Source organism: Leuresthes tenuis, unplaced genomic scaffold (assembly GCF_036924035.1).
Source record: "Leuresthes tenuis unplaced genomic scaffold, fLeuTen1.0.hap1 SCAF_13, whole genome shotgun sequence".
In the NCBI taxonomy this organism is placed as follows: Eukaryota; Metazoa; Chordata; class Actinopteri; order Atheriniformes; family Atherinopsidae; genus Leuresthes; species Leuresthes tenuis.
In genome coordinates, this window is record NW_027325367.1 from 2,945,938 (window position 1) to 2,968,931 (window position 22,994).

At 43.6% G+C, this 22,994-nt stretch overlaps 1 protein-coding gene across 1 annotated transcript in view; it reads left to right on the forward strand.

The window, feature by feature from the left end:
- Nucleotides 1-22,994, forward strand: part of LOC140267576 (connector enhancer of kinase suppressor of ras 3-like) — a 39,851-nt gene that overhangs the window by 6,005 nt on the left and 10,852 nt on the right. Inside the window, exons 2-15 of the mRNA XM_072362889.1 lie at nt 5,223-5,386; nt 9,315-9,517; nt 11,887-11,974; nt 13,768-13,809; nt 15,679-15,798; nt 16,139-16,198; nt 16,365-16,433; nt 16,654-16,803; nt 18,440-18,570; nt 18,641-18,822; nt 19,507-19,593; nt 20,077-20,373; nt 20,711-20,733; nt 20,845-20,915. Coding sequence (XP_072218990.1) covers nt 5,223-5,386; nt 9,315-9,517; nt 11,887-11,974; nt 13,768-13,809; nt 15,679-15,798; nt 16,139-16,198; nt 16,365-16,433; nt 16,654-16,803; nt 18,440-18,570; nt 18,641-18,822; nt 19,507-19,593; nt 20,077-20,373; nt 20,711-20,733; nt 20,845-20,915 — 1,687 coding nt within the window. The remainder of the gene's footprint in view (nt 1-5,222; nt 5,387-9,314; nt 9,518-11,886; nt 11,975-13,767; nt 13,810-15,678; nt 15,799-16,138; nt 16,199-16,364; nt 16,434-16,653; nt 16,804-18,439; nt 18,571-18,640; nt 18,823-19,506; nt 19,594-20,076; nt 20,374-20,710; nt 20,734-20,844; nt 20,916-22,994) is intronic.

The following is a 22,994-nucleotide window of genomic DNA, read 5'->3' on the forward strand; positions in this document are numbered from 1 at the left end:
TCCTGCAAGTTATTGTCAGGTCAGGAATCCAGGAGGTGTGACCACGTCAGCAGACTTGGGGCCAGTGGAAGATGAGTTGAAAAACTCCACATTTCGGGACATGATGCCTGATGGTCCCACCCAGAGGGGATGGTTAAGCACGTAGTCGAGCTTTAACACTCTTTTCATGTTCAGCCGCAGACGTTTAGCCTTGCTGCAGGGGTTTGGTGCCGCCACAGAGGCTTCAGAGAAGCTGGTTTTAAAGGGTTGAGTCTCAGAAATGTGTTGGAAGTCATGAACAGACAGAAAGACGGACTGAGAGGCCCTCACAGACGGGTTGAGTCTCAGAAATGTGTTGGAAGTCATGAACAGACAGAAAGACGGACTCAGAGGCCCTCACAGACCGATTGGCTGGATCGGCACTCATTGTGCTGCAGGGAGTTAACTTGAAAAGCGCTTCTTTAGGTTTGTCCTAATTCTGTGCAGGACACTCAAGTTCATCCTCAGACTGGAAAGAAACGAGGGAAGCTCCTTTTGAACCTGAAAGTATGATCAGTTCCTCCAGATGTGTGCAGTCGCAGCAAAAATCTGCATTTTTCTAGAACTGGTTTCTTTGCTTTGTCTCGGTCTGTAACGGAGGAGCAAACATCCCCTTTTCTGCTTGGTCTCCAGCTGCTGATTTAGTTTGTTTTGTGACCTCAGCGGCTGCAGCCTCGTGTTGTGTCACGATAAATCTGATTCGTCTCGATTCTTGACGTGTTGAGTTGCACAAAGGTGAAATGTTTGCTGCAGCTTCTCTGTGACGGAGTGGAGGGAGACTGTCAATCCTTTGGTTTTTCTGGCATGCGTGAGGTCAGAAACATCCCAACAACAGGAGTCTGACTCCAACTAAAACAGCCAAAGAGTACGTGGCTTAAAGAGCTGCTGAGCTCACGTTTGGATGAACAGAAAATGAACAACATGACAGCGGATCTCAGCTGATTTGGATTATTTAGCAGCGTGGATTTAGTTTTCCACTTAACCTCAGGGCTGGTTGACGATGCGGTCGATGGAAATGTTTCCTTTCCCCAGAGATCGGAGCTGAGCTGTGGCCTGTGGTGAAAGTTTTCCACTCTGAGCTGCTTCTGCCTGTCAGTTTCCCACCAAGAGCTGACTGACAGGAGGGCAAAGGTCCAGAGACGTCTGCAAACACCAGACTGTTCAGAGCAGAGAAATGAGCTTTTCCTGCAAAGCAAACTCTGCATGTCCTGCACAGACATCCCGTCCTTGAGTCTGTGCACGCAGACGTGAACTCTGAGGCGTCCTCAGAGCAGATCTGCTGAAGGACTTTCAGCAACAGCCACAACTTTTGGAGGGAAAGTTATCTTGATCAGGAGCGTGCACTTTGATCAGGAACGTGCACTTTGATCAGCCTCCTGCACGCTTTCATGTTCAGTCAAATTTATTCTGTCAACAAACAGAAAGATTTCAAAGCGTCGGACAGAGAGCAAACGGGTCCAAACCCGGATCAGAACGGCCGCTCTCATGTGAACTGGCAGCTGATTAGATTAAGGGGGCAGGAAGGACGTTCTTTTTGTCTTTTTTAATGATATTTACATTGAAAACGCAGCTGTTAGAATCATTACTGTGTTTCTAAGCTTTAAATCCTTTGATATAAAGCATAAAAAGTTCATCTGCCACGAAGTTCTGTGTGCATTAAAGCCTGATAAATACGAGTCTCATCGTTTATTTAGTTAATTCACGCTCACTTCTGCACCAAGTGTGGATTAATCTGCTGCCTTTTCCTCCTGTTTGGACAGAAACTTCACAGCTTCAGAACGTAGATCTGGTGTCGGTACCTGAGTGAGCAGCTGATCTGCAGCTGATCTGCAGCTGATCTGCAGCTGATCTGCAGCTGATCTGCAGCTGATCTGCAGCTGATCTGCAGCCGATCTGCAGCCGATCTGCAGTTGATCTGCAGCCGATCTGCAGCTGATCTGCAGCCGATCTGCAGCCGATCCGCAGCCGATCCGCAGCCGATCTGCAGCTGATCTGCAGCCAGCATCAGGACTCTTCCCAGCTTCCTCTCACTCTGAAACCCACAGAGTCGAGTTCTCTGAATGAATATTCAAGTTTTAGGAAGATCAGCTGGTGCTGGAAGCACAGCTCAGTGCAAATATTCTGCCAGATGAAAACACGACCACCTCCTTTTGGCAGCAGTGGCTTGCTGTGCTTCCTTATTCGAGCTGCTGGGGAAGCTTCTCTGAACCGCCCTGCAGTATATCAGAGTGACAATCCTGCTGATCCGCCACAGCTGCCAGAGGTTTGAGGCCATCTTCTTAAAGATTCAGGCTCAGGGCCAAAACCCAACAGCAGCGCTGGAAACGTGGAATGGGAAAAATGTCTCAGCTGCAGCAGGATTTAACGACGCTTTGCTCACGAGAACTTTTACACTGACCTGAAAGCAGATCAGAATCAAACGGTTTTTCTCCCCTAAAATAGAATAATTTGAACAGTATTGAGCCGTGTTGGCTCAGCAGAAGCTCCCTCAGACGGTGGGTTTCTCCAGCTTTCATTAGCAGGTGATGCTCAGCTGTGCATCTGAGAGATTATGGGTCTCCTCTGGCAACGGTAACATGATCCAGGCTGTCTCAGCTCATTCCTGTTGACCACAAACTCTCATCAGATGCTGTCCAGCTCTGCCCAGCAGCTTTGTTTGAAATATGTCGGAGCAGTTTGCCGTTAAACTTTCTGTCGTGGACTTTAATGGCACATGTTCCAGGGAAGGGAGTGGCTCTGAGAACCATTCAAAGTGTGCATCTGGGCATTTTTCCAGGAACAGGAGCAGTACATGTTTTCTGGACTGTATCGCAAGCTTGTTGCAGCAGCTCAGCTGGAGCAGAAACTAAAAGCAATTTAATGATGGATGTTTATGGCTGAGAAAATAAGATGCCATCATTCATTCATCCCCGTTGGCTTTTTGAGGGATATGCACCAGTTTTTAAGTTAAATTTGTTTCATCGAAGGCAAAAGGAAGGAGATAGTTGCAGGAAAAAGTGTCAGAACCTTCTGGAATTCCCAGAATTCCTGCATTTAATGCATAAAAACAGGCCTGATGTTCATTTAAATGTATCACCAAACACATCAGTGCTGCTCCCAGTTCAATCTTTCACAGCGCAGCCTGGAAAACTATTAACTTTAGATGTTTCAGCTGATGAAAGTTGCACAGTAACGATTGATGTTGCATGATTAAACGCTTTCAGTTCATCGGTAGTTTGAACAAATGATGCTCAGCTGGTTTCGGCTCTGGCCTCTGATTTAGCCAATCAAAAAGCATGAAAACATGTTACTTTACCTCTGTGCCCCTGTTCATTGTGTTCCTGCCTCTCTGTTTCAGGCTGCAGCATCTATCCTTTAACTTATGAAGCTGTGATTGCGACATTAAGCTGTATTTTCCAGGCTGTGCCCCTCACAGCAGGGCTGACGGTGAGCTGCAGACAGGCTTTCTGCCTCTGAGGCGTTGCTTTCACTTTCAGAGCCTCCATGGGAGACTTGTCGGTTGGTAAATGTGGGTTTCTGCAAATAAAACTGGGGCCACTCTTGTTTCCACCACAGCAAGATGCTTCTGTAGCTTTGCCAGATTTGTGCATCGTTGTTCCCGTTGGTTCAAACCAAGCAGACCTACTTTATTCAGTTTTTTCGTAGTTACACGACCCTGAAATGCTGTATTTTTAATACCAACGACTTGCTCCAGAGATCGGAGGCTGCATCGTCTATTATGTCACAAATTCGACAGTAAAGAGTCACATTTTAGGCCCAAAATGTAAGACTTTGGGGCATTTTTGTCAGAAGAATTTGATTGAACTTCATCAAGCAGTTGTTTGAGCTCTTAACAGCCGACAAACTGCAAATCTCAGCAGGTTCTGGATGATGGTTTGAACTTTTCCACGGATAAAAAAAGTGAGTAAACAAAGCTGCTCTTTCTCAGATTACACTGATTGTGTGTTTCAGAGGACCGGCGGGAACACAGAGGTGCCATCTGTCGTCCGAACACACAGGAGTCACACTTTTAATGACCACATGCGGAGGCTGTTGTTTTCTTCTCCGCTCTTCACACCAACTCAGGCATTTTGTTGGCCAGTTGCTGAGGCCAAGTGCTTCCCAACATCTGCCATTTGGTGGCTCTGCTGAAGCTCTTTAAAAGTGACGAGTATTTTTAGGCGGGGATGAGGGTTCGGTCTCACTCGGACTTTATTTAATGTGAACAGCTGAAAAACACTGAAATACAACCTTTGAAGTTTTATTTTTGTATTGATTATGAGGCCCTTTTTGAATTCTGTTCAGGCAGCATCGTGTATTCGCTCCATTTCAGTGGAGACGCATTCATTCATTCATTTATTGTCCTGTTCAGGGTTGTGGGGGCTGCTGCCCGTCCCAGCTGTCATCGGGCCATAAGCAGGGAAATAAACTGAGAGCTGCTGTAAATGGAGCATGATTGCGTTTGGAATTAGCTTAAAATGCATTGATAATCTGAACTTTTCTGTGTCAGAACAAGTAAAAGCCGCCTGTTGGCTGATGCCCCTCCATTGATCCAGCAGGGAGGCCTCTTTTATCTTGCCCCCCCCCTGTGGCTACCGTTCACAGAGAGGTCAGAGGTCAGAGTTCAGGGTTGCGCTCGGAGTGGCGCCGCTGAAGCTGGTGGCGTCTCACTCACGCTCTCATGCAGTCGCGGGGATTTCAGGTGTCATCCTGATGATCCAGAGCGGAACCTCGTGTACAGAAGTCCTCTTAGATTGAATTAAATCAACTTTAACAGGTAACATTAGCTGATAATCCCTGATAAGGTCATAAAGCTCGTGCAAAGTTCACCACAGACCGCTGGCAGAGCCTCAATTAGAATATTTACATGCATTATTTGAGGTTTTTCCTTCATTTTGTGCAGAAATACGTTTTAGATCTTTTGATCTCGATGAATGTGGGACTTTTTGCGTTTGGGACGGTTTAATTTTCCAGCTCAAAGCTCCCTGAAAGAGGGAGGCAGGGCGGTGTGAGACGCTGGCCTTTACTGAAATGGATCCTCTGGAGGAGTCAATATTGATTCAGCAGCTGTGTTTCTGTTGAACTTGAATGGATCATAACAAAGCCAACTTTCAGTGAAACCTGTGGGTGACTCAGGCCAAATGCACCCAAAACAGCGTGAATAACACGTGTTTTTGAATGAATGTGTGCATGTGTTGTAACGTGCACTCCGGTCTGTCCCTCAGGTCTGGATGACAGCCTGCAGCAGTACGTCCCGTCCTTCCAGGAGCAGCAGGTAGACGGGGAGAAGCTGCTGAGGATGTCCCACCAGGAGCTGCTGTCCCTGGGCGTGGCTCGGGTCGGACACCAGGAGCTGGTCCTGGAGGCTGTGGATCTTCTCTGCGCTCTGGTCAGCGGCCACAAACCCCTTCACTTCTCACACATTTACAAAGTTTAACACCATAAACTGCAGCCCAGTATCCACAGCGAAATATGAAACAACTCTGCAGGAAACTGGGACAGCGGGTGCATTTTCAAAGCATATTTTAAAGATGAAGCTGCTGTTACTTCAGTTCCTCTTCGCTCTGCAGACGTGGAAATGGATAATTAGGAAAACGACGGTTAGGAAGACGTTATCTGGAGCTCTTGTCGTTATTTTTCACTGGCCAGACTTGCATTTTTACGTGTTTTTAAGTTGTTTAATTGAGTTTTCGGTTCATCTCTGGGTCAAAGCTGCATAGATTTGATTATATTACATGGAGATAAGTTAGAAACCATAAGAGTTGAGACGAAAAGCCTTTCTGGACAGTGTTTTTTCCATAAATTTCACCTTGGATTGAATGTTCAGCACCAGGGTGAAGGAGGACTTCAGGCAAACCCAGCTGTACACATTTTAAAGAGCTAACCGGTGACATCAGCAGATGGTTTGATGGAACTGTTTAAAGACGAATGATGTCTGACTTGTTTTGGACTGTGTTCCACATTGTTTTCATGCATAATTCACCGGTCTCTCTCTGGGACTGCCGCACATCTGCGATCTGTTGCACAGTTTGTGAATATTTAAGACTGTTATTCTCGTTTCTCGCTCAGTTTTAGCTAAATAAAGGTCCTAATCTGTTAAATTCATGAATCTGACCCTTAAAGTTGCTTATTTCCATCACTCGGTCTGATAATGGTACTGATACAGCTTTATAAATACATGGCTCAGATTAAGACTCCTTTAAAAGTCTGATTAAAGCAGATTCAGAGGTTTGAATGCAAACATGCTTGCTTGAACTCGCCAAACATGTCATTCACTCTGCCTTCGTCGCAGAAAGGCACCTTGCCTGGATGCCAGGGGGATGGTGAGATGAAGAAAAGTGGAAGAGCTGTTGGCGGGCTGTATGTACACGGTTTCTCTGGTAACGGATTCAGACTGGTTCAGGTTGGAGGGCTTCACACACAGTCACAGCAGCTCTCTTATTTGAAGCTTTCTGTGCAGAAATAAATGCAGAAACGGGTGAAACAAACGGGTGCATTTCAGATAAATGTGGTGGCCGACTTCTTATCGTTTGGAAAGCAGTGGAATAAACGAGGTGCAACACGACCGCTGACAATGCTTGAAAACTCGAGCGCCGTGACGCGAGTTTAGGCTAAAAGTACGACCAAGTATGGCTCCATTAACCCAAAGCTAAGTCAGCTGTGCCAGAATCTATGAAATCTATGAAAAATAAGACTAAGAAATGAAATCAAACGCACCTGAAAGACGACCTGAGCTGCCAAAAGCAGCGTCTGGTTGGTTTGTGGTGAAGAATGTGGCAGGAGGTCTTAGACAGGTTTTTAGTTTCATGCTGAACTCAAACGCATCTGATGTACATGTATGAAAGAAAGATGGCTTCACATTAACTCCACAGAGTTCTGATTCACTCAGACAGATCATCTATTTCCGCTTTACTCATATTTAATTTAAACTTCAGCCTGAAAGTCTTTCACAACTCATCACTGATCGCCGTCTTCCAGTAACAGTAAACCTTTAAAGATGAACCCAAATCCTTCTGCTGAAGCCCACCAACGTGACACATCTACCAAGAAGGTTCTCGTCTGAACCGGTTCCAGCTTTGAAAGCCACACAGAGCGCCTCAGTCAGCTGTTTCTGAGCTCTGACTGTCTGTGTCCCAGTGAAAAGGAGGATTTACAGTCCGTACTGAGGTTTAATGGTGTGACTGGACTCAATGGGATCCAGCAGCCTTTTGAAATGGAGACTGACACTCTGTTGTCACTGCTGACAAATGGTGGAAATAAAAGAAGTGAGAACAGCAGACACTCCTCAGTGGCCATCACTGCAGCTCCTGTTTCATGTCAAGTTGTTGCTGCTTTATATTATCTATTTAATTAAGCTGCTTGCAGTGGAGAATAAAGCAGAATACTTCAGCAGTGCAGCAGAAACATGAAGTAAGAAGTGATTTAAGATGGTTTGGAGTTGAAAGTTTGGACATGACATCACACCGAAACAAGCCAAGTGGCCATTGTTGGCTTTTAGGGAGCAATTTCCTCTGAATTGAAGGTCAAGAGATGGGGATATTATTTGGAGCATGAAGCAAAATGTTCTGTTCTGTGGTGTGGAGCAGGAAACAGATGTGATCCCTCCCACCTGTAACCCCCCCACCCTTCCCCTGACACACACACACTGTTCCTGATAATCAGTTTTTCTCATTCAGCTGAACATGTGACACTTTTTCCACTGAGACCAAAACAAACCACAGCTTTTTAGCTCTTATTTACAGTCTGAGAGCATTGAGCATTAAGTTGACCTCTGCAGAGAGCCTGAAGGTCACACACTCGTGCCTCATTGGCACATTTTAAGCAGAAAATAGGAGGAAAATACACTCCTCTGCTCAGAAGCTTTAAAAGCATTTAAACCCTGATGTTGTCACTGAATTGTTCTGATAATCTGCAAAGTAGTTGGATTTTTTAAGCACAAAAGTGCCAAAAGTCAGTGGATTCCAGCTGTTTGTGTGATAAATGCTGGGCACTGAATGTCTGGACTAAACGAGACAAATTTAAGGAAATTTCTCACCATTGTCCAGAATGTCATAAAAAAAACATTTATTAGTTTTATTGGGTACTGAAACTGAGTTTATTAGGAAGGAAATTCGCATTATTGGCTCTTAGTTTTTAGCTTTTTACTGATAAATTGCTGAAAACTGTTGGCTAGTTCTCAGTTTGCTTGTGTTTTATTGATCTGCAGAGTGTAAAGCTGCTCCAAAGAGAGAAAATCTACAGCTCAAGACAAAGAAAATGAATAAACTGCTCATGTGGAGATGAATGAAGACGTCTGCATGTTGCTGTCTGCTTGTTCTCGGCTGACCAAGCCTCTCATTTAAGTTCCCGTTGAACAGAAGAAGAAGCTTCTTCTCCATTTGAATTCATCGTCTTTATCTTCTTAGTTTTAATAGATGATGAAAATGGCTGCAGGACAGCGTTTTCCTGCTTTATTCAGCTTCTTCTTCCCCGTTTCTTCTCATCTGCAGCTCTTTTCAAACCGTATTTCTGCAGCTTGAAGGCGCAGGTCATGTTATTTCTACCGGGGCTTGAAGGTTTTAGCTGCAGCGTGAGGTCAGGTGTGATGTTTGGTGAAGGTGGAGCGTTCTCTTCGACAGGTGGAATGTCGGTTTGGCTGCATCACGGCGCCTCAGACGCCTGAGGCGAGCCGGCGCGTTCACACCGTCGGCTGACTGACAGACTGAATTACAGCTGTGAAGGACGAGTTTGATCATCTGCGGTTATTAATGCGTTGTTATGAAAATTAAACTCGGGATCATGTGAGCACACGTTGAACTTCAGCAGCTTCTTTGTTCCTCGTGCCAAAGAGTCCGTATCGAACACCGTTCAGGTAGTTTCTGTTCAGCTGGAGTGAACGGTGTTATTACTGAGAGCATCACCATGGTTACTGGTCTGTAGGAATGTGAAAAGCACAAGGGGGTCAGGGTGTGTTCAGTCGGGGGGTCAGAAGAAGCTAAATTCCCTCCCTCATATCCTCCCGTGTGTTGGGTTTGGATGAAATGTCTAATCTGAGCTTTACATTGTGATTCATACACTGTGAAACAGCCGGTGGTGTCCTTTAAAGTAAACCTCGTAACCCAGGTGATGTCGCTGTGATGTCACCAGAAAGTAAGCGTGATTTGAAGGCTGTTTCTTGTATCCGATGCCCTTCATCTGGATCAGTATTATCAGGGAATTCGGTTGTTTCAGGCAGTGGAAACGTGGTCTCCAGAAATTCTTTGTCCCACTTTTACAAAGCAGATTCCTGGATGTTGTCAAAGTCTTTATTTGTGTTTCTTTCTTGGTCTTTTGGGCAGAACTACGGCGTGGAGTCGGACAACCTGAAGACTCTGGTGGGGAAGATGAGGACGGCGCACCACAACCTGAACAGCGCCGTGTCGCAGCGCAGGAAGAATCCCACCTACCAAAATAAAAGCTCCCACCAGCCCTCCAACGAGTTCCTGACCGCTGTCGTGGAGCTGATCGCAGCCGCCAAGAGTCTGCTGGCCTGGCTGGACAGGTGGTGCAACATTTAACTATGAAAACACTCAAACTGAGCCTCACATTTTGGTCCGAACGGTGAACGATCAAACAGTTCTGCTGCACGTCACTTAAATACTTAAATCTGATTGAAGGTTTGAGTTTAAAGTCGATTTATTGCAGATGAAGTGATTTTAAACACTTTAAATGCAGCTGATACACACGGAATAAACTAAATAATCCTTTAAATGCTTGAGTCATCAGCGGAAAGGCGTAATTCCACCTTTATTAAAGGAGTCATCTGATCTCAGTCTTATGTTTAAATCTACAGGCCTTCCAGTAGCCGTAATTTTCCTTTTCTATCTGCTTTTACCCCTCGGCTGTTCTGTCCAACTCTGCTTTGCACAGCTGTTGGCTGAAAGATCCTTTAATAAATCCAGTGAATACCTGTGGGCTTGATATTATTCACTCACTGAAAAAATATTGAAGTGAATCTGGAAATTAGTGAAATGAAGAACATAAAATGTCACAAAATAAAGGTGTAAGAGCGATTTTCTGATCTGTGACGGAGAAGCTGTTTGTTTCTCTAAATGTGAGATTCAAGCCGCTTACAAATGCTTTAATTTTGATTTATTTAAGCCGATCACAGTCATTTTGTGTCGTTTTCCATGGTGTCGGGTTTAATTTCCAGCTTCCAGCTAATGTTTGTGATCTCCTCGCCTCCTCGTCTCCTCCCTCCTTCGTTCTCGGACCCGAAGTCGTGAACAACCACATATTTTGAAGGAAGTCTTCATGACTAAAATGCACTTAGAGAGGAGAGGATTGAGGCGAAGTGAGAGCTGCCAGAGGAGCTATGAGCGAGGAATCAGCGGTCCGTCGTCATCTGTGATGTCTGAAGGAGCTGTGAGGCTTTAATCCTCACTGTAAACTGAATTAATAAATGTAATTTATTTATACAGCCCTTTATAACAGTCCTTTTGGTACCAAAGTGCTTTAAAGCAGGTAATAAATAAAGAAAAGAATAAGTACAAAACAATAAGATAACAGTAAACGCAATAAAATACAGCAAAATTGAATAAGATAATATAAATGTGTCACCATACTACTGGGTATTAAAAGCCATCTGAAATAAATATGTTTTTAGCCCAGATTTAAAGTAATTTATTGATTTAATAGTAATATATGAGCATTAAGCCTGATAAATCATCTGATAAATGACTGTAGTTTACAACAAATCGATTTAATTGTGTCACTGCCAGCATATTTTGTGCTTTATTTAAATAATGTTAAGCTGTTAAATATTTCCAGGCCTGAGTTCATCACAAACTGAGGATCTTGGGAAATATTGTGGGCTGTTTAGAAACAGGACTGTTGTCACGCGAGGTCAGATCCTGCAGCGAGTACAAGACTTGTGTGATCTTAATAGCTGCCTGAGAGGGTTTTATGGTATTGTGGGTATGTAAAAACACGACCAGATGAACCCCCTGCAGGGCCTTCTCACTTTCATTACTCCTTATGGAGTCTTTTCTCAGGAAAATCAACCTGCACCAGCTTTAATACCCCTTTCATGTCAAGTCATTTCTCGGAATATTTGTTAATTTTCTTGTTTTCTGATGCTAAATTCTGTTAATCCCAGTATTTTCTTGCATTGTACTCCTAATACTACTCAGTTATTGTTAGTGGTGTCGATTATAGACTGAAATAAATGTTCAGTCTATGCATTCATATCAGTTGATCAGTCGATCATAAACCGTGAAAACAGCTGGTTCTGTCTTATTTAAATATTAAATTTGATCATCAATTAATCAAAATCTTCAGTTCTTTGGCTTGTGTTGGATTGATATCAACTATATCCATCTAAATAATATTAAATACCTTTTTTTTCACCGCTTTAAGGGTTTTAAATTAAGGTAAACTGCAGCTTGACTGGAGGCAAACAACCGAGAGGCAGTAATTCTCGTTCTTGTGTCAGCTTGAAGACATTCCAGCATCACTGCGGCTGCAAGTTGCTGTGCTGACGTCCATAACTCACCTGACATCTGTGAGACCCACAGAATAACACCTGAGGCCCAGATTTCTGCTCAGTCATATCAACGTATCACATCCAAGCCTTCTGGAGTCTAAAGTTAATAAAGAATCAGTTATTCAGCCAGTTTGATGCTATTTGAGCTCAAATTATCTCTGCAAGCGTAGATTAAATATATGGATTATTCATACATGATATAAAAGGTCGTGGTCAGCCTGTCTGAACCTGTCTGTAGACCTTTGAAGCCCTGTGAGTATCTAAGTGTGGATATGAACATGTAATGTTTACCTGGGGTAAAACAAAGAGCAGAAAGGATGTGGAAGGCCTTTTGATTCGTGGCTTTACTACAGAACAATAACATGAATGTTACTCTCTTGTGTCAGGACTCCCATGACGAGTGCCAATGACTTCACATCCACCAAAGGCAGAATAATCCACCTGTGTCTGGAGCTCACCTCCACCGTCCAGAAGGTCAGTGATGCCCAGAAGTCTCTCTGGTTCCTTCCACTCCCCGGAAACTCAACGGTTCCACCATCTTAAACATGATCTGAGTGTGAGACTCTGTTTGGAAAGTCTTTCATCAAAGATGCAACACAGAAATGAAGAAGCTTTGAATCGGATAACATCTGCTCACATGTACAAAGTCTTTTTGAAGATTAATCTCTTCCAAAACAAACTCAAACAAGAGGCGTTTTAACCTTGTTTTATACACATTTCTCTACATTATGGCCCCACCCATCAGGACCCACTGTAATCTACCCTCTCATCTGGAGGAAACGGGCAGCATTGTGAGGATCATGTTCTTTGATTTCTCCAGTGTTTTTAATACATTTTAGCCTGGACCGTTATGTAAGAAGATGCCTCCACAACCACCTGGATTCTTGACTTCAGTTTGTGAGACTGAAGCACCGGAGCACCACAGGGAGCTGTACTCGCACTGGTTCTCTTCACTCTGTACTCTGTAATCTCCAGAAGGTTTTTGGGTGTATCAGTGGAGGACAGATGGTTACTCCTGTGATTTTTTAGGAGGACCAGGAATCTCTTTCCTGGGTAAAGAGGTGGGGTTGGTGGAGGATGACAGATACGTGAGAGTTCACCTGGACAGCAGCACAGACCTTCAGTAACTGCTTTAAGATGTGGTGGCGTGCAGTCTGCTTTGCAGCCATCTGTTGGGGCAGCAGAGCCAGAGACGCATAGAAACTGATAAAGAAGCTGGTTCTGTTCTGGGGACTGAATGATGCAAAAGCTGCTCAACATAACGGACGATGCTGCCCACCTTCTGCATTAAATAGTGATGAAACGACTATTCAGCCAGAGGCTTCTTCAGCTTTGTTGAAATAAGGACCAGCTTTTTAACTCTAAGCTCGTTTGGTTCAGTTCAAGTGAAAGATTTGAAGATCTTTAACTCTTCAGCATGAGCTGAATGAGATGTTTGAAAGTTCTTTGGAGCAGATGTTCAAAGCATTCTGACCCTCTGCAGAAAAACATGCAGCTAAATATTTCTACTTTATCTCAACCAGGCATTTCAGGCCGTTTTTATAGTTTGACTCCAGCAGACGCAGAAAGACTTCTTTCTCCTTTCTCCTGCCACCTCTTCTCAGATGCTCAGTTTGAGCTGTGGCCGTGAATCTGCATGTTTTCTGCAGCGTTTCACCTCCCTGCAGAGTTTTCTGGGGCGTCACCCGGCTGCGCTGTCATGCAATCATCCCGTCAGCCTGTTTACGGCGCGCTGTTATTTCTCCGACCACAGGAGGAATCCTCTGTGTCTCTGGGAGGCGTTTGTGGTCTCCTGTAGGCTGTCATTTCTCAAATATTTGTCTCCCCGCTGGTTGCTTTCTCATCTTTTTCTCTCGCATCCCATCAGTTGAAAAGGAAAGAAGACACTGTTTTTCATCTGGATCGACACGTTTTATCAGCTTCACAGGAAAGAAAATGATCATTTTGTAAGAATATAGGGAAAAATCTACTAAAATTCAGTATTTTTTATGAATTCAACTCCTTGTAAAGATTAGTTTCAGGTTGTAATGTCTTTAAATCCCCACATTTTTCAGAAGAACCACCACAGATAACTGCTGTAAATGTTCACACAACTGACCCTAATTTTCAAAGGCAATTTGTTTCACTCACAGTTTTATCTTTTCCGTCTTATCTGATAAAACAAGATGCAGAAGTAGTGACCGCATGCTACTGGCTGATTGTATCCCATTCTGATAAACAGGATAAATAAAGGTCTCAGAGTCCGTTTGTCTCTCTCTTTTTTGCAGGACTGCACTGTTTATGAGATGGAGGAGAAGATTCTGGAAGTGGTGAGTACAGCTTCTTCCTTTTGATCCAGTTTGAATCGAAAGTCTCTGAAACACAGGTTTTCTGTCCCTGTCCAGCACTCAGTGTCCCGTGATGTTCAGTGAGTGTGTGTGAGGCTGCAGGTTTGTTTATTCAGCTCAGGAGCGTCCCGTTCCTGTCTTAGATAACACTTCCTGTTGGTGTTGGTCCCAGCCTACAGCATCAGATGACGTGCACTCTCTTTCCTCCTCTTTGTGACTGACCAAAGAGACCTTTACTTTCTTGGTTTGTCACATGAATGATAAATAAAGCTGGAAATTGTAATTATAAAGCTTTTTCATCAGCAGTCGCTCCTCATTTATCAGCTGAAATCAGGCTGTTGCTGAAACTCTTTTTATTATTCATGACAGTAACTTCTTCTTTAACATATTTAAAAAGCGTACTTTTATATCAGCTGAGCTTCCTGCAGCAGGATGCTGGGAACTTGTCTTTCCGGTGTGTGATGCATTGTTTTTTCCTTTTTTGCTTGTTGAATAAGCTGTCGTTGAATCCACGGTTTCACCCGTTTTGTGCAGTTTTTCCTTATTTTTCCTTCTCTGCTTCCTCTTAACATTCTCACCGACTTTCCCTCCAAACTACACACATACAATGAGCAAACTGTGATGCTTTTCTGCCTGTTTCCCTTGTTAGATGCAGAAATCAGACCACCAGCTCCTTTTGCACTGATGACGGAGGATGCAGTTGGACATGTTTTAGATTTATTCGACACTCGTGAATGAAAACCCAGTCGATGGCTCGTTCTTAACATCTGTTGGGTTTATAAAAGCTGTTGAGACTGTGAGGAACCATTAATTTGAAACCTTTAGTTGGACGAACATCCCCACGTTAGCCACACTTTGTCAATAACAGCGACTGAAACTGTGTTCATCTTTGTCAAATCAAGTAAAATACACTGTAAACTCCTCTGAGTCTGATACAACAGAGCAAAACACTTTGTTTTCCAGACATCCTGAGTGAAACTTACCTCAAATAACCGTCTGATGTTGGGAAACTTGGTGAATTAGGAGCTTAAAACACAGATACCACTTTTTTTAACCCTACTTTCCATTAGGAAACCAAAAGAGTATTTGATTTATTACTAAGAGTTACATGACTGATATGAGACAAGAATCCAAGAGGTCAGAAGAAATAATAAGCATGTATGAACCCACAATTAGTTGTATTAAAATAAATGAATCAGATTCAGTCGGTGCCAAACCAGCTTTTTATTCCATTTCCTGTCATTATGATGCTAAGCTAACCATCTGCAGCCCAGTAGCTCTGTAGTCGTCCACATGGAGGGAAATTAATGACAGTTTTGGCAAAGAAATGTGCTGATTTTAACACTTTCTCACTGTTTTTGAATCTGTTTTTCCTGCCATTTCACACAGTTTGTCTCACTTTTTGCCAACAACGTTAGTTTTTCTGTTGAGAATATTTTGGTGACAGATTTTGTCACCAACCAATCAGAGTGCAGAACACTGCAAAGTTAACATTAAAAGTCTCACACAGAGCATTCAGTCATGTAAAACAGGGTTTTGATCGCTGAGATCATCTCGAAATGTATAAACTGAAGCAGATGGGAGTTTTTAACTGACGACAGGAGCGTGTTTCCCTGGTTTCTTTGTCATCTCTCATCACTTTGCACCTCAGGGCTGGATGTTTGCTCACTGTAATGGCACAGCTTTCACTTTCATGAGCTTTTTTAATTGTTTCCCTGTCCAAAGTCGATGGCCAATCTATTGTTTTCTCCTCCAGTTGATAGGTCAAAGGTCACGGTGAGACTGCAGGATAAATAGCTTCTAAATGATGAACAAAACGGCCGATAAATTTGAATTTGTCTTCATTTTCAGTCACAAGCTCTTAACGGTATCTGCGAGAAGACGGTCCAGGCGACCTCTGACCCTTCAAAACGAGAGATGTCCTGTCTGGAGGAGGTTCATATCACCAACATCAAGCCTGGAGAGGGACTGGTGAGCTCAAAGCACAGGCCGAAACTGCACAGAATGAGACAAACATCTACATTTCCATGTTGGACCATATCTGCGTGAAATATGTGCCAAGGCTGTAAAAAGAAAAGCCACAATTTAACCCAACTTCCCCTCAGAGGCACTAACAGGTATTTTGTTGCTGAACCATGAGCCACAATCAGCTCTGAGTCGAAAACAGAAACAGATGTAAGTCAGAAAAGGAAACGCCAAAACCACCGCTGCAAGAAGGAATTCCAGAGGAACCACATGAGGCGTATTTGTAAAGGAGAATCATACGTGCTTTCTTTAACTCTGAGAGCTTAAATTGTGCTTAATCTTCCAGGGGATTTACATCAAATCCACCTACGATGGGCTTCACGTCATCACCGGGACAACAGAGAACGTGAGTCCTCTGCTGGGTCTTTGTCCCACATGCTGAGCTGACTGATAAAACAGCTGTTTTTACACCTTTTTTTTGTAAAAGTCAAGTATTTGATCATAAACTGAGCGATTTATAGATTTTAAATGAAATGAATTTAACCTCTAACTAATCTCTGTCTGCTTTTCAGTCTCCGGCTGATAAAACTCAGAGGATTCACGCTGGAGATGAAGTCGTTCAGGTCAACAAACAAACTGTGGTGAGTCAGGGGTTCAACTTTTAAAGGAAAAAGCTGCTCATTGTTCTATGAAATGGCCTTTGTTCCACCTGACTTCTCCTTTCTGAGGTAAAAGTAAAGCTACAACCAGGAGACAATTAGCTTAGCTTAGCATTAAGATGTACAGATGGAGAAAGCTCAGAGCCTGGCCCTGCCAGAAGGTCACGACAATTAACAGAGTTCTGCTCTGTGATTGGTTCAGGTGGGCTGGCAGCTGAAGCACCTGGTGGAGAAGTTGAGGGCGGAGTCTGGAAGCGTCGCCTTGGTGCTGAAGAAGAGGCCGTCTGGCGCGCCGGGCAGATTCGCTCCTGCTCCACTGAAAAACCTGCGCTGGAGACCGCCCCTCGTACAGGTGAGCGGCTCCGACACGCCGTCAGAACCGTCCACAGAAAGGTTCAACATCAGCCACGCTGAGGTGTCTTCCTTTCTTTCCATAGTTCATCTTTATTGCTCTCGACTGAAGCTCACAGTGGGTCTGTCTTTTGTGGAGCTGTAATCCCACACTGTGGCTGGTGTGCAGGAGGTTTTCTGTTCAAGGCACCTTGTTTGCTTTGGAGCAGTGCTACAGGAACCTTAGAAAGAAGAAGTTTAGCCCTTCTTCTGTATATTCCCGGGCCTGAAACCGCCCTGGAGCACCTGGAGGCTCAGATACCACAGCTCACAACCCATCGGTGTGACGCTGTTTTACCCGGACCGACATAAAAACACACCCAGAGACACTATTGCCCCCATTGCCAAGACAAATAAAGTTAAACAAGAAAACCTCCAAGACTCTTTCAGAGAAGAAAAATGGATGACAGACAGATGCAGTGAGCTTCATTGTTGTAATGAGGATGATCATCTGAGTGAGAGGAGACTGACGCTGTGGTTGATTCCTGGAATTTTATTCTTTCGTGCTCTGTAACACGACTTAAAGGAAATGCAGCGTTTTCCAGGTGAAACAAGCTGCTCTTTGTTGGGTTTTCTGCCTGTCATCGACTCTTTTAGTGTCTTTTAACTCTGTTTGTGAGCAGTCAAAGCAGAAAACACAGTGACCTCACAGTCTGCTGAGGTGTGTTGGTGAACAATGGGGCCCTTCTTCCCTCTTCCCCACAGAAAGGGGAACACGAAGCTGTGTTCTGTCAGAAATCTGTGGGTGGTGACTCATGTTGGTGCTTTACAGTGTGACAGTTCTCTGTTCACCTTCAGGGCTTTTGTGTTGACAGAAGTTCAGGATGAGTGTGTTTTGGGAAGATTGGCTTCTTAAAGCCTCTCTGTGGCCTGGCTGATGAGCTCAGTCTCTAATCTGACCTTCTGAAACGGATCTGAAGTCAGCCTGTCTTTCCCTCACCGTCACTCCCATCATTCATCTCAAAGGTTATCATGAATTAACACCCAGCCAAATGTAAAGGACATGATTGTTAAAGCCAGAACAGTATTTTTAGCCGTTGATTTGTCATCTTAAACTGACTGAATGTGACACATGTGCAGGTTACAGCTGAAGGTAATCATAAATATGAGTCCACAGTCTGTAAAACTATCATGAAACAAGGAAAAGTTGTGAAACCTGTCAGTATTTTTTAATGTTGAAGGTGTTAAACAGCTTGGTTCCTGTTAAAGGACCAAAACCAGCAATTAAATACAAGGCTTGGCTGGTGGTGATGAAGAACATGTCGGCCACTTGCTGAACACGCGTTAATTGCTGGTTGTGATGTTTTCAATCAGCAGAGGATCGCATTTCTCCTGCATCTGAAACTCCTTCTGATGTGTTTTTGGCACATGAATAAAGCAGCGAAAGAGTTGAGTGAAGCTCCCGTTGATGGAGACGTTCCTCAGCTCGATGCAGTGGTCGTCATCTCCTCTGCTGTCACAAGTGTTGAAGTGAAGCTGATCTGACCAACACACTGAAGCATGAAGAGCAGTTTCTGGGATGTCTTTGGCTTCGGATGCTCTTGTGTTCATAAGCTCAGTTTTATTTGTCTGGTTGATGATAGTTTTCCTTCCTCCAGACCTCTCAGGGAGCTCCAGGTCTGTACAGATCTCGACAGCCGGAATCCTCAGACGCTCCAGGGACGAGAGGAAAGTCGGCCATCTTAGATTTGTACATCCCTCCTCCCCCATCGGCGCCGTACATCCAGCTGTGAGTACCTCACCCGATTGGTTGGCTTACAGACAAGTGTCCTTCTCAAACATCGTGTCCCTTTTCTCAGAGATGGAAAAACAAAAGTGCCTCAAGGTGTGAAAATGCGTCCCAAGTCTCCAAACTCGTCTCTGGATGCTGACGTGCGCCAGCGCCTCGCTGCTGCCGAGGACAAAAGGATGTCTGCGGGTCCCCCAGCTGAGCCCGACCAGCCAGTCCCGGTCCGCCTCAGACAGCGTTGTTCTGTCCACTGTAAGATCATCAAATTAATAATGATTCACTTCTAACTTTAATCCTTTTCTTTTAACAAGTAGGAAACAGTTTATTGGATTACATCCAGTCGGTCTGTTATTATACAGCCATGAAAAAGAAAGTACACCCTCAGGCTTTCCAAATCACAGCAAAATAAAGGTTCTTATCAGGCCTTTTATTAATAATACACTGATTAATATTCAACTTTATTGTCGTGTGTTACTGAAAGCATATTTAGTCCATCATTGTTTCAGCGGTTCCAGTATTTTAGCTGTTAATTTGTCATTTTAAGAGTGCAAAAAGGAAAAAATATACAAAGATTATTGGTCAGTCAATGAATAGAAAAGAAATATACAAAAGTTTCGACCATCGGTGACTCTTTTAGGCAGTTCAGCAACATGAAAACATGATTTTTCAACCTTTTGGCTGATCCAGGATCACCGGATGTTGATTCAAAGTCATGGAAATCTTCTCAAATGCATTTCTTTCATGTCAGACTGTTTCTTTGACTTCAAGCCTAACGTTGATGAAGGTTTTTCTTGGTTGGGGGGGGTGTGATCAACTGAACTGGGGTTTGTGGGAGCAGATTGAGAAAAAAATGAACCAAAAACACATTTATTTTGTGAAGGAAGCTGCTGTCCTGCAGCTCCTCTTAAAGGTTGGTTGTTTTCGGTCTGTTTGCAGCTAAACCTCGACCCGTTTCCATGCCGGTGGAGTCGATTCTGGGTGTTTCTGACACTTCCTCCAGGCCTGGGGCTAAGGGAAGGAAAGGTAAGCCCCACCTGCCCGGCTGACCCAGACGCAGCCTGTAATCTGACTGTTATCAGCCACAGCCGCCTGTCCGCCTCATTAACAGCAAACTGTGGACAAACTGTGGCAGGACGGCCTGCACGCTTTGAATTTTTCCCTCGTCCATCATTAACTCTGAAAGCTGCTGTTACATCAACACATCTGATTTTACTCTAACTGCACTTCAACATGAAGAGCAACCTCAGCAGTTTTAATGCAGGGACACTTACGATATGATGAGGTGTGTCATGTTTTCTGCTGACTCACCTTTAAAAGTCCTCAGGAAGCTTTTTAATTAACCTTTAAAAATGTTTTAAATCAGAACATAATCTTGTCTTTAAGAGTGAAATTACTCCGATCTGATCTGTGGTTTTCAGCTTTAATCTGAACCTGCTTGAGGTGTTTTCTACTGCAGCTTTAAGTGCAATAACACCAGCTGAGCATCTCTCTTCGTCTCCTGAACAGGGAAGGATATCCTGCACAGATACCTGAGCAACGAGGGCATCAGCACCATCACAGAGGAGGAGCCATGCTTCCCTCTGCCGTACCGAGGCCACCCGTCTGTCCGCGGTGTCGACCACATCAGAGGCAGCCAGTGCTTCATCAGCGCCGACCTGCACAGCAGCGCCACCATCCCTTACCAGGAAGCAGCGCCCAAAAAGTCTGCCTCCTCCACCTCTGCTGCTGTTTCTCCTTCTCCGGCTGCAACCAAACAGTCCACATCGCTGCTCGGCGGTTGGCTGGCTCGTCTCAGGCTGCTCAGCCACTGAGCAGGAACAGCTCAGAAATGTTTTATTCTTCTTTATATTCTAAATTTAAATGTTTTAAAAGTGTTAGAAGAACTGTTTCAAGGCTCTCAGCAGCTGGAAACACACTTCTGTACACGATTTTAACAGCACAACAGATTCAGGAATGAACCAAATATCCAACATTCGAAAGGACGCCATCAAAAAAGAAGAAACCCATCAGGAAGGCCACAGTCCGCTTTATTAAATCTGTTCCAGAAGTTCGGGACATTTTTCTAAATTCTAACCTGCACTTAAGTTGAATCTGAAAACTGAATCTCTGTCATAAACAGCTTTGTGATGGCGTTCCTCAGGGGACCGTCATGGGGCCCCTGAGGTTCAAACCTGAGCGAATCCTCAGGTTTCCTCATATGAACCAAAGATTAGCAGTGGAACAGAAACTAAAACTAATGCTTCGCCGTACAACTGATTTTTCTTCTTTTTCCAGCTGTTTGAACTGATGTTGTGGATTTATTTGCGAAAATGGGTTTCTGTGTTGAAGATGGAGGAATCTCATCGGTGATGTCATTTCTGACAGATGCCTGAACACCAAACAAGCCTTTCAGCTGATTGAATTTCCACCACATGGGGTTTTACCAGTCTGGAGTTTGGAAAAGGACGATTAAACTTTTGGACATTACTGTGGAACAAGATTTAATTTCTTTTAACTTCACAAAGGCTCTGATGGATTTATCAACAGACTTTGGATGTAACACCTTATTTTTCTTTCCAAGCCTGCAGTTTAAGGTCAGTTTCTGAATCCTAAAGAGGAAAGCAGCAGTTTAAACTCTGGAGATATCTGCAGCAGCTCTGAATCCGAATTAGTTTTCTAAAATCTGAAGTTTTGACCTGCTGAGCTTCTGAACCCACTGAAAAACAAGGATTCATCGTTCAGCTTGTTGTGGCACATACCTCATCGTCTCTTTTTACAGCAGCCTCAACCTACTGAAGACGAAGCCGGCTTTTGTTTTCAATAGATTTTGTTTTCTTTTTGTTGCTGAACTTTCATTATCATGATGCGAGAGGCAGAATATCTGAACCGGACCCAAAGGTTCGAGACGTCGAGTTTTCAGATTGCATTTAAAGTTTTAAAAGTGTGAAACATCTCTAAACTTCAAAGATTCTTCTTCTTCTTCTTCTTCTCCTGAAGTTTTTTTTTTTGTGCAGTTTGTAAATATTTCATTTCACCACCAGCTGGAGCTCAGCCGGCATTTATCCAACAGTCATCGTTGCTGTTTTATCAGAAAATGTAAATAAAGTACAGATGTCCTGAAGGAAATCAATGTCACAAAGTAGTTTAGAAGCTTTTCAGTTGTTGAAGTGTATTCATCAGAAAAGGACAGTGAAAAGTACCCAAAGAGGGTGCTTCAGCAAAGGAAAGTCAGCAAATAAAGACCCTAAATAAACATTTATCAGCCAAAGTTTATCAGTGTGACTCACAGTCCTGCAGTTGCTGTTTACACCATGTTTTATCTTCCTGTTCTAAGTCATTTAAATAAACATAAAATGTCTTATTTGATGTCTATTAACCCGGGCGGAGAAATTTAGTTTTTAGTTTGCTTTTAAATGCTGTGTCATCCGTATTATAGATTTAAATCTTAAAGCTGGACTTGATTTATTCTACAAACTGCTTCTTTAATCATTTACCAGTTATCAGCAGATACAAACAGTGTCTGTGGGTAGAGTTTAGAAAGTTTTACCTGCTTGCAGACCGATGCAAATATTTGTCAGGTTTTGGCTCAATGCACTCGAATGAAAAGCCTTGAAGGTGCTCCTCAGGGAACCACCTCGGGGGCCCTGACGGTTAAAATCAGAGGAGCTCTTTAGCTGTTTGTAAAGGGTGTCTTTACTGTTTCTGAGGTACCTTTGGACCAACAAAATGCAGGAATTATGATGCTTTCATCTCTGAGGCAACCTTGTTACTGTATGTTATTTCCTGGAAAAGCAAGACTATGTTACTTTTAAAAAGACGTTAATATGCAATTTAACACGCTGCTGCTTAATTCCAGACACTCAGGGGTTCTGCTGCTACAGCCTGACTTGGTCTGTTGTTTGCTCATAGTGTGAAACTTTACAGATCTTCTGTGTACCTGATGTTACTGAGTCCGTTTACAGACCTAACATCCGGTTTTACTTGCTTTCAATCAGAGGAGATGCAGATAAATGTACCACAGTTACATCATACAGCAACCACCTGGTTTCATAACAGTTGCTGTTCAACAACGGTCTGATTTACAGATGTTTATCGTTCAGGAGGTATGGTTGAACTCGTTTTTAACTCTGTCATGTTGCCAGATTTCCTCACAGCCTGGATCAGTCGTGACCTGTTTTATCTGTTCTCTCAGCCATCATGTGTACATTTGAATTATCCAAGACGTCTGTGCTTTGATGCCTCTCTGATGCTTTGCTACTTATGCAAAAATGTAAAAATAAAGTGCAATTTATTTTGAGAGCTTCTTTATTTTTGGTACATTCATGTTGAAGATATTCTGGGTTTTACTCAACTTATCACACCAGAATCAAACTGGTCAGTTATCCAAGGTAGAAATGAATCAAACGGTTTAATCTGATTCTCTTCCTCTTCAGGAATAGTTCCCC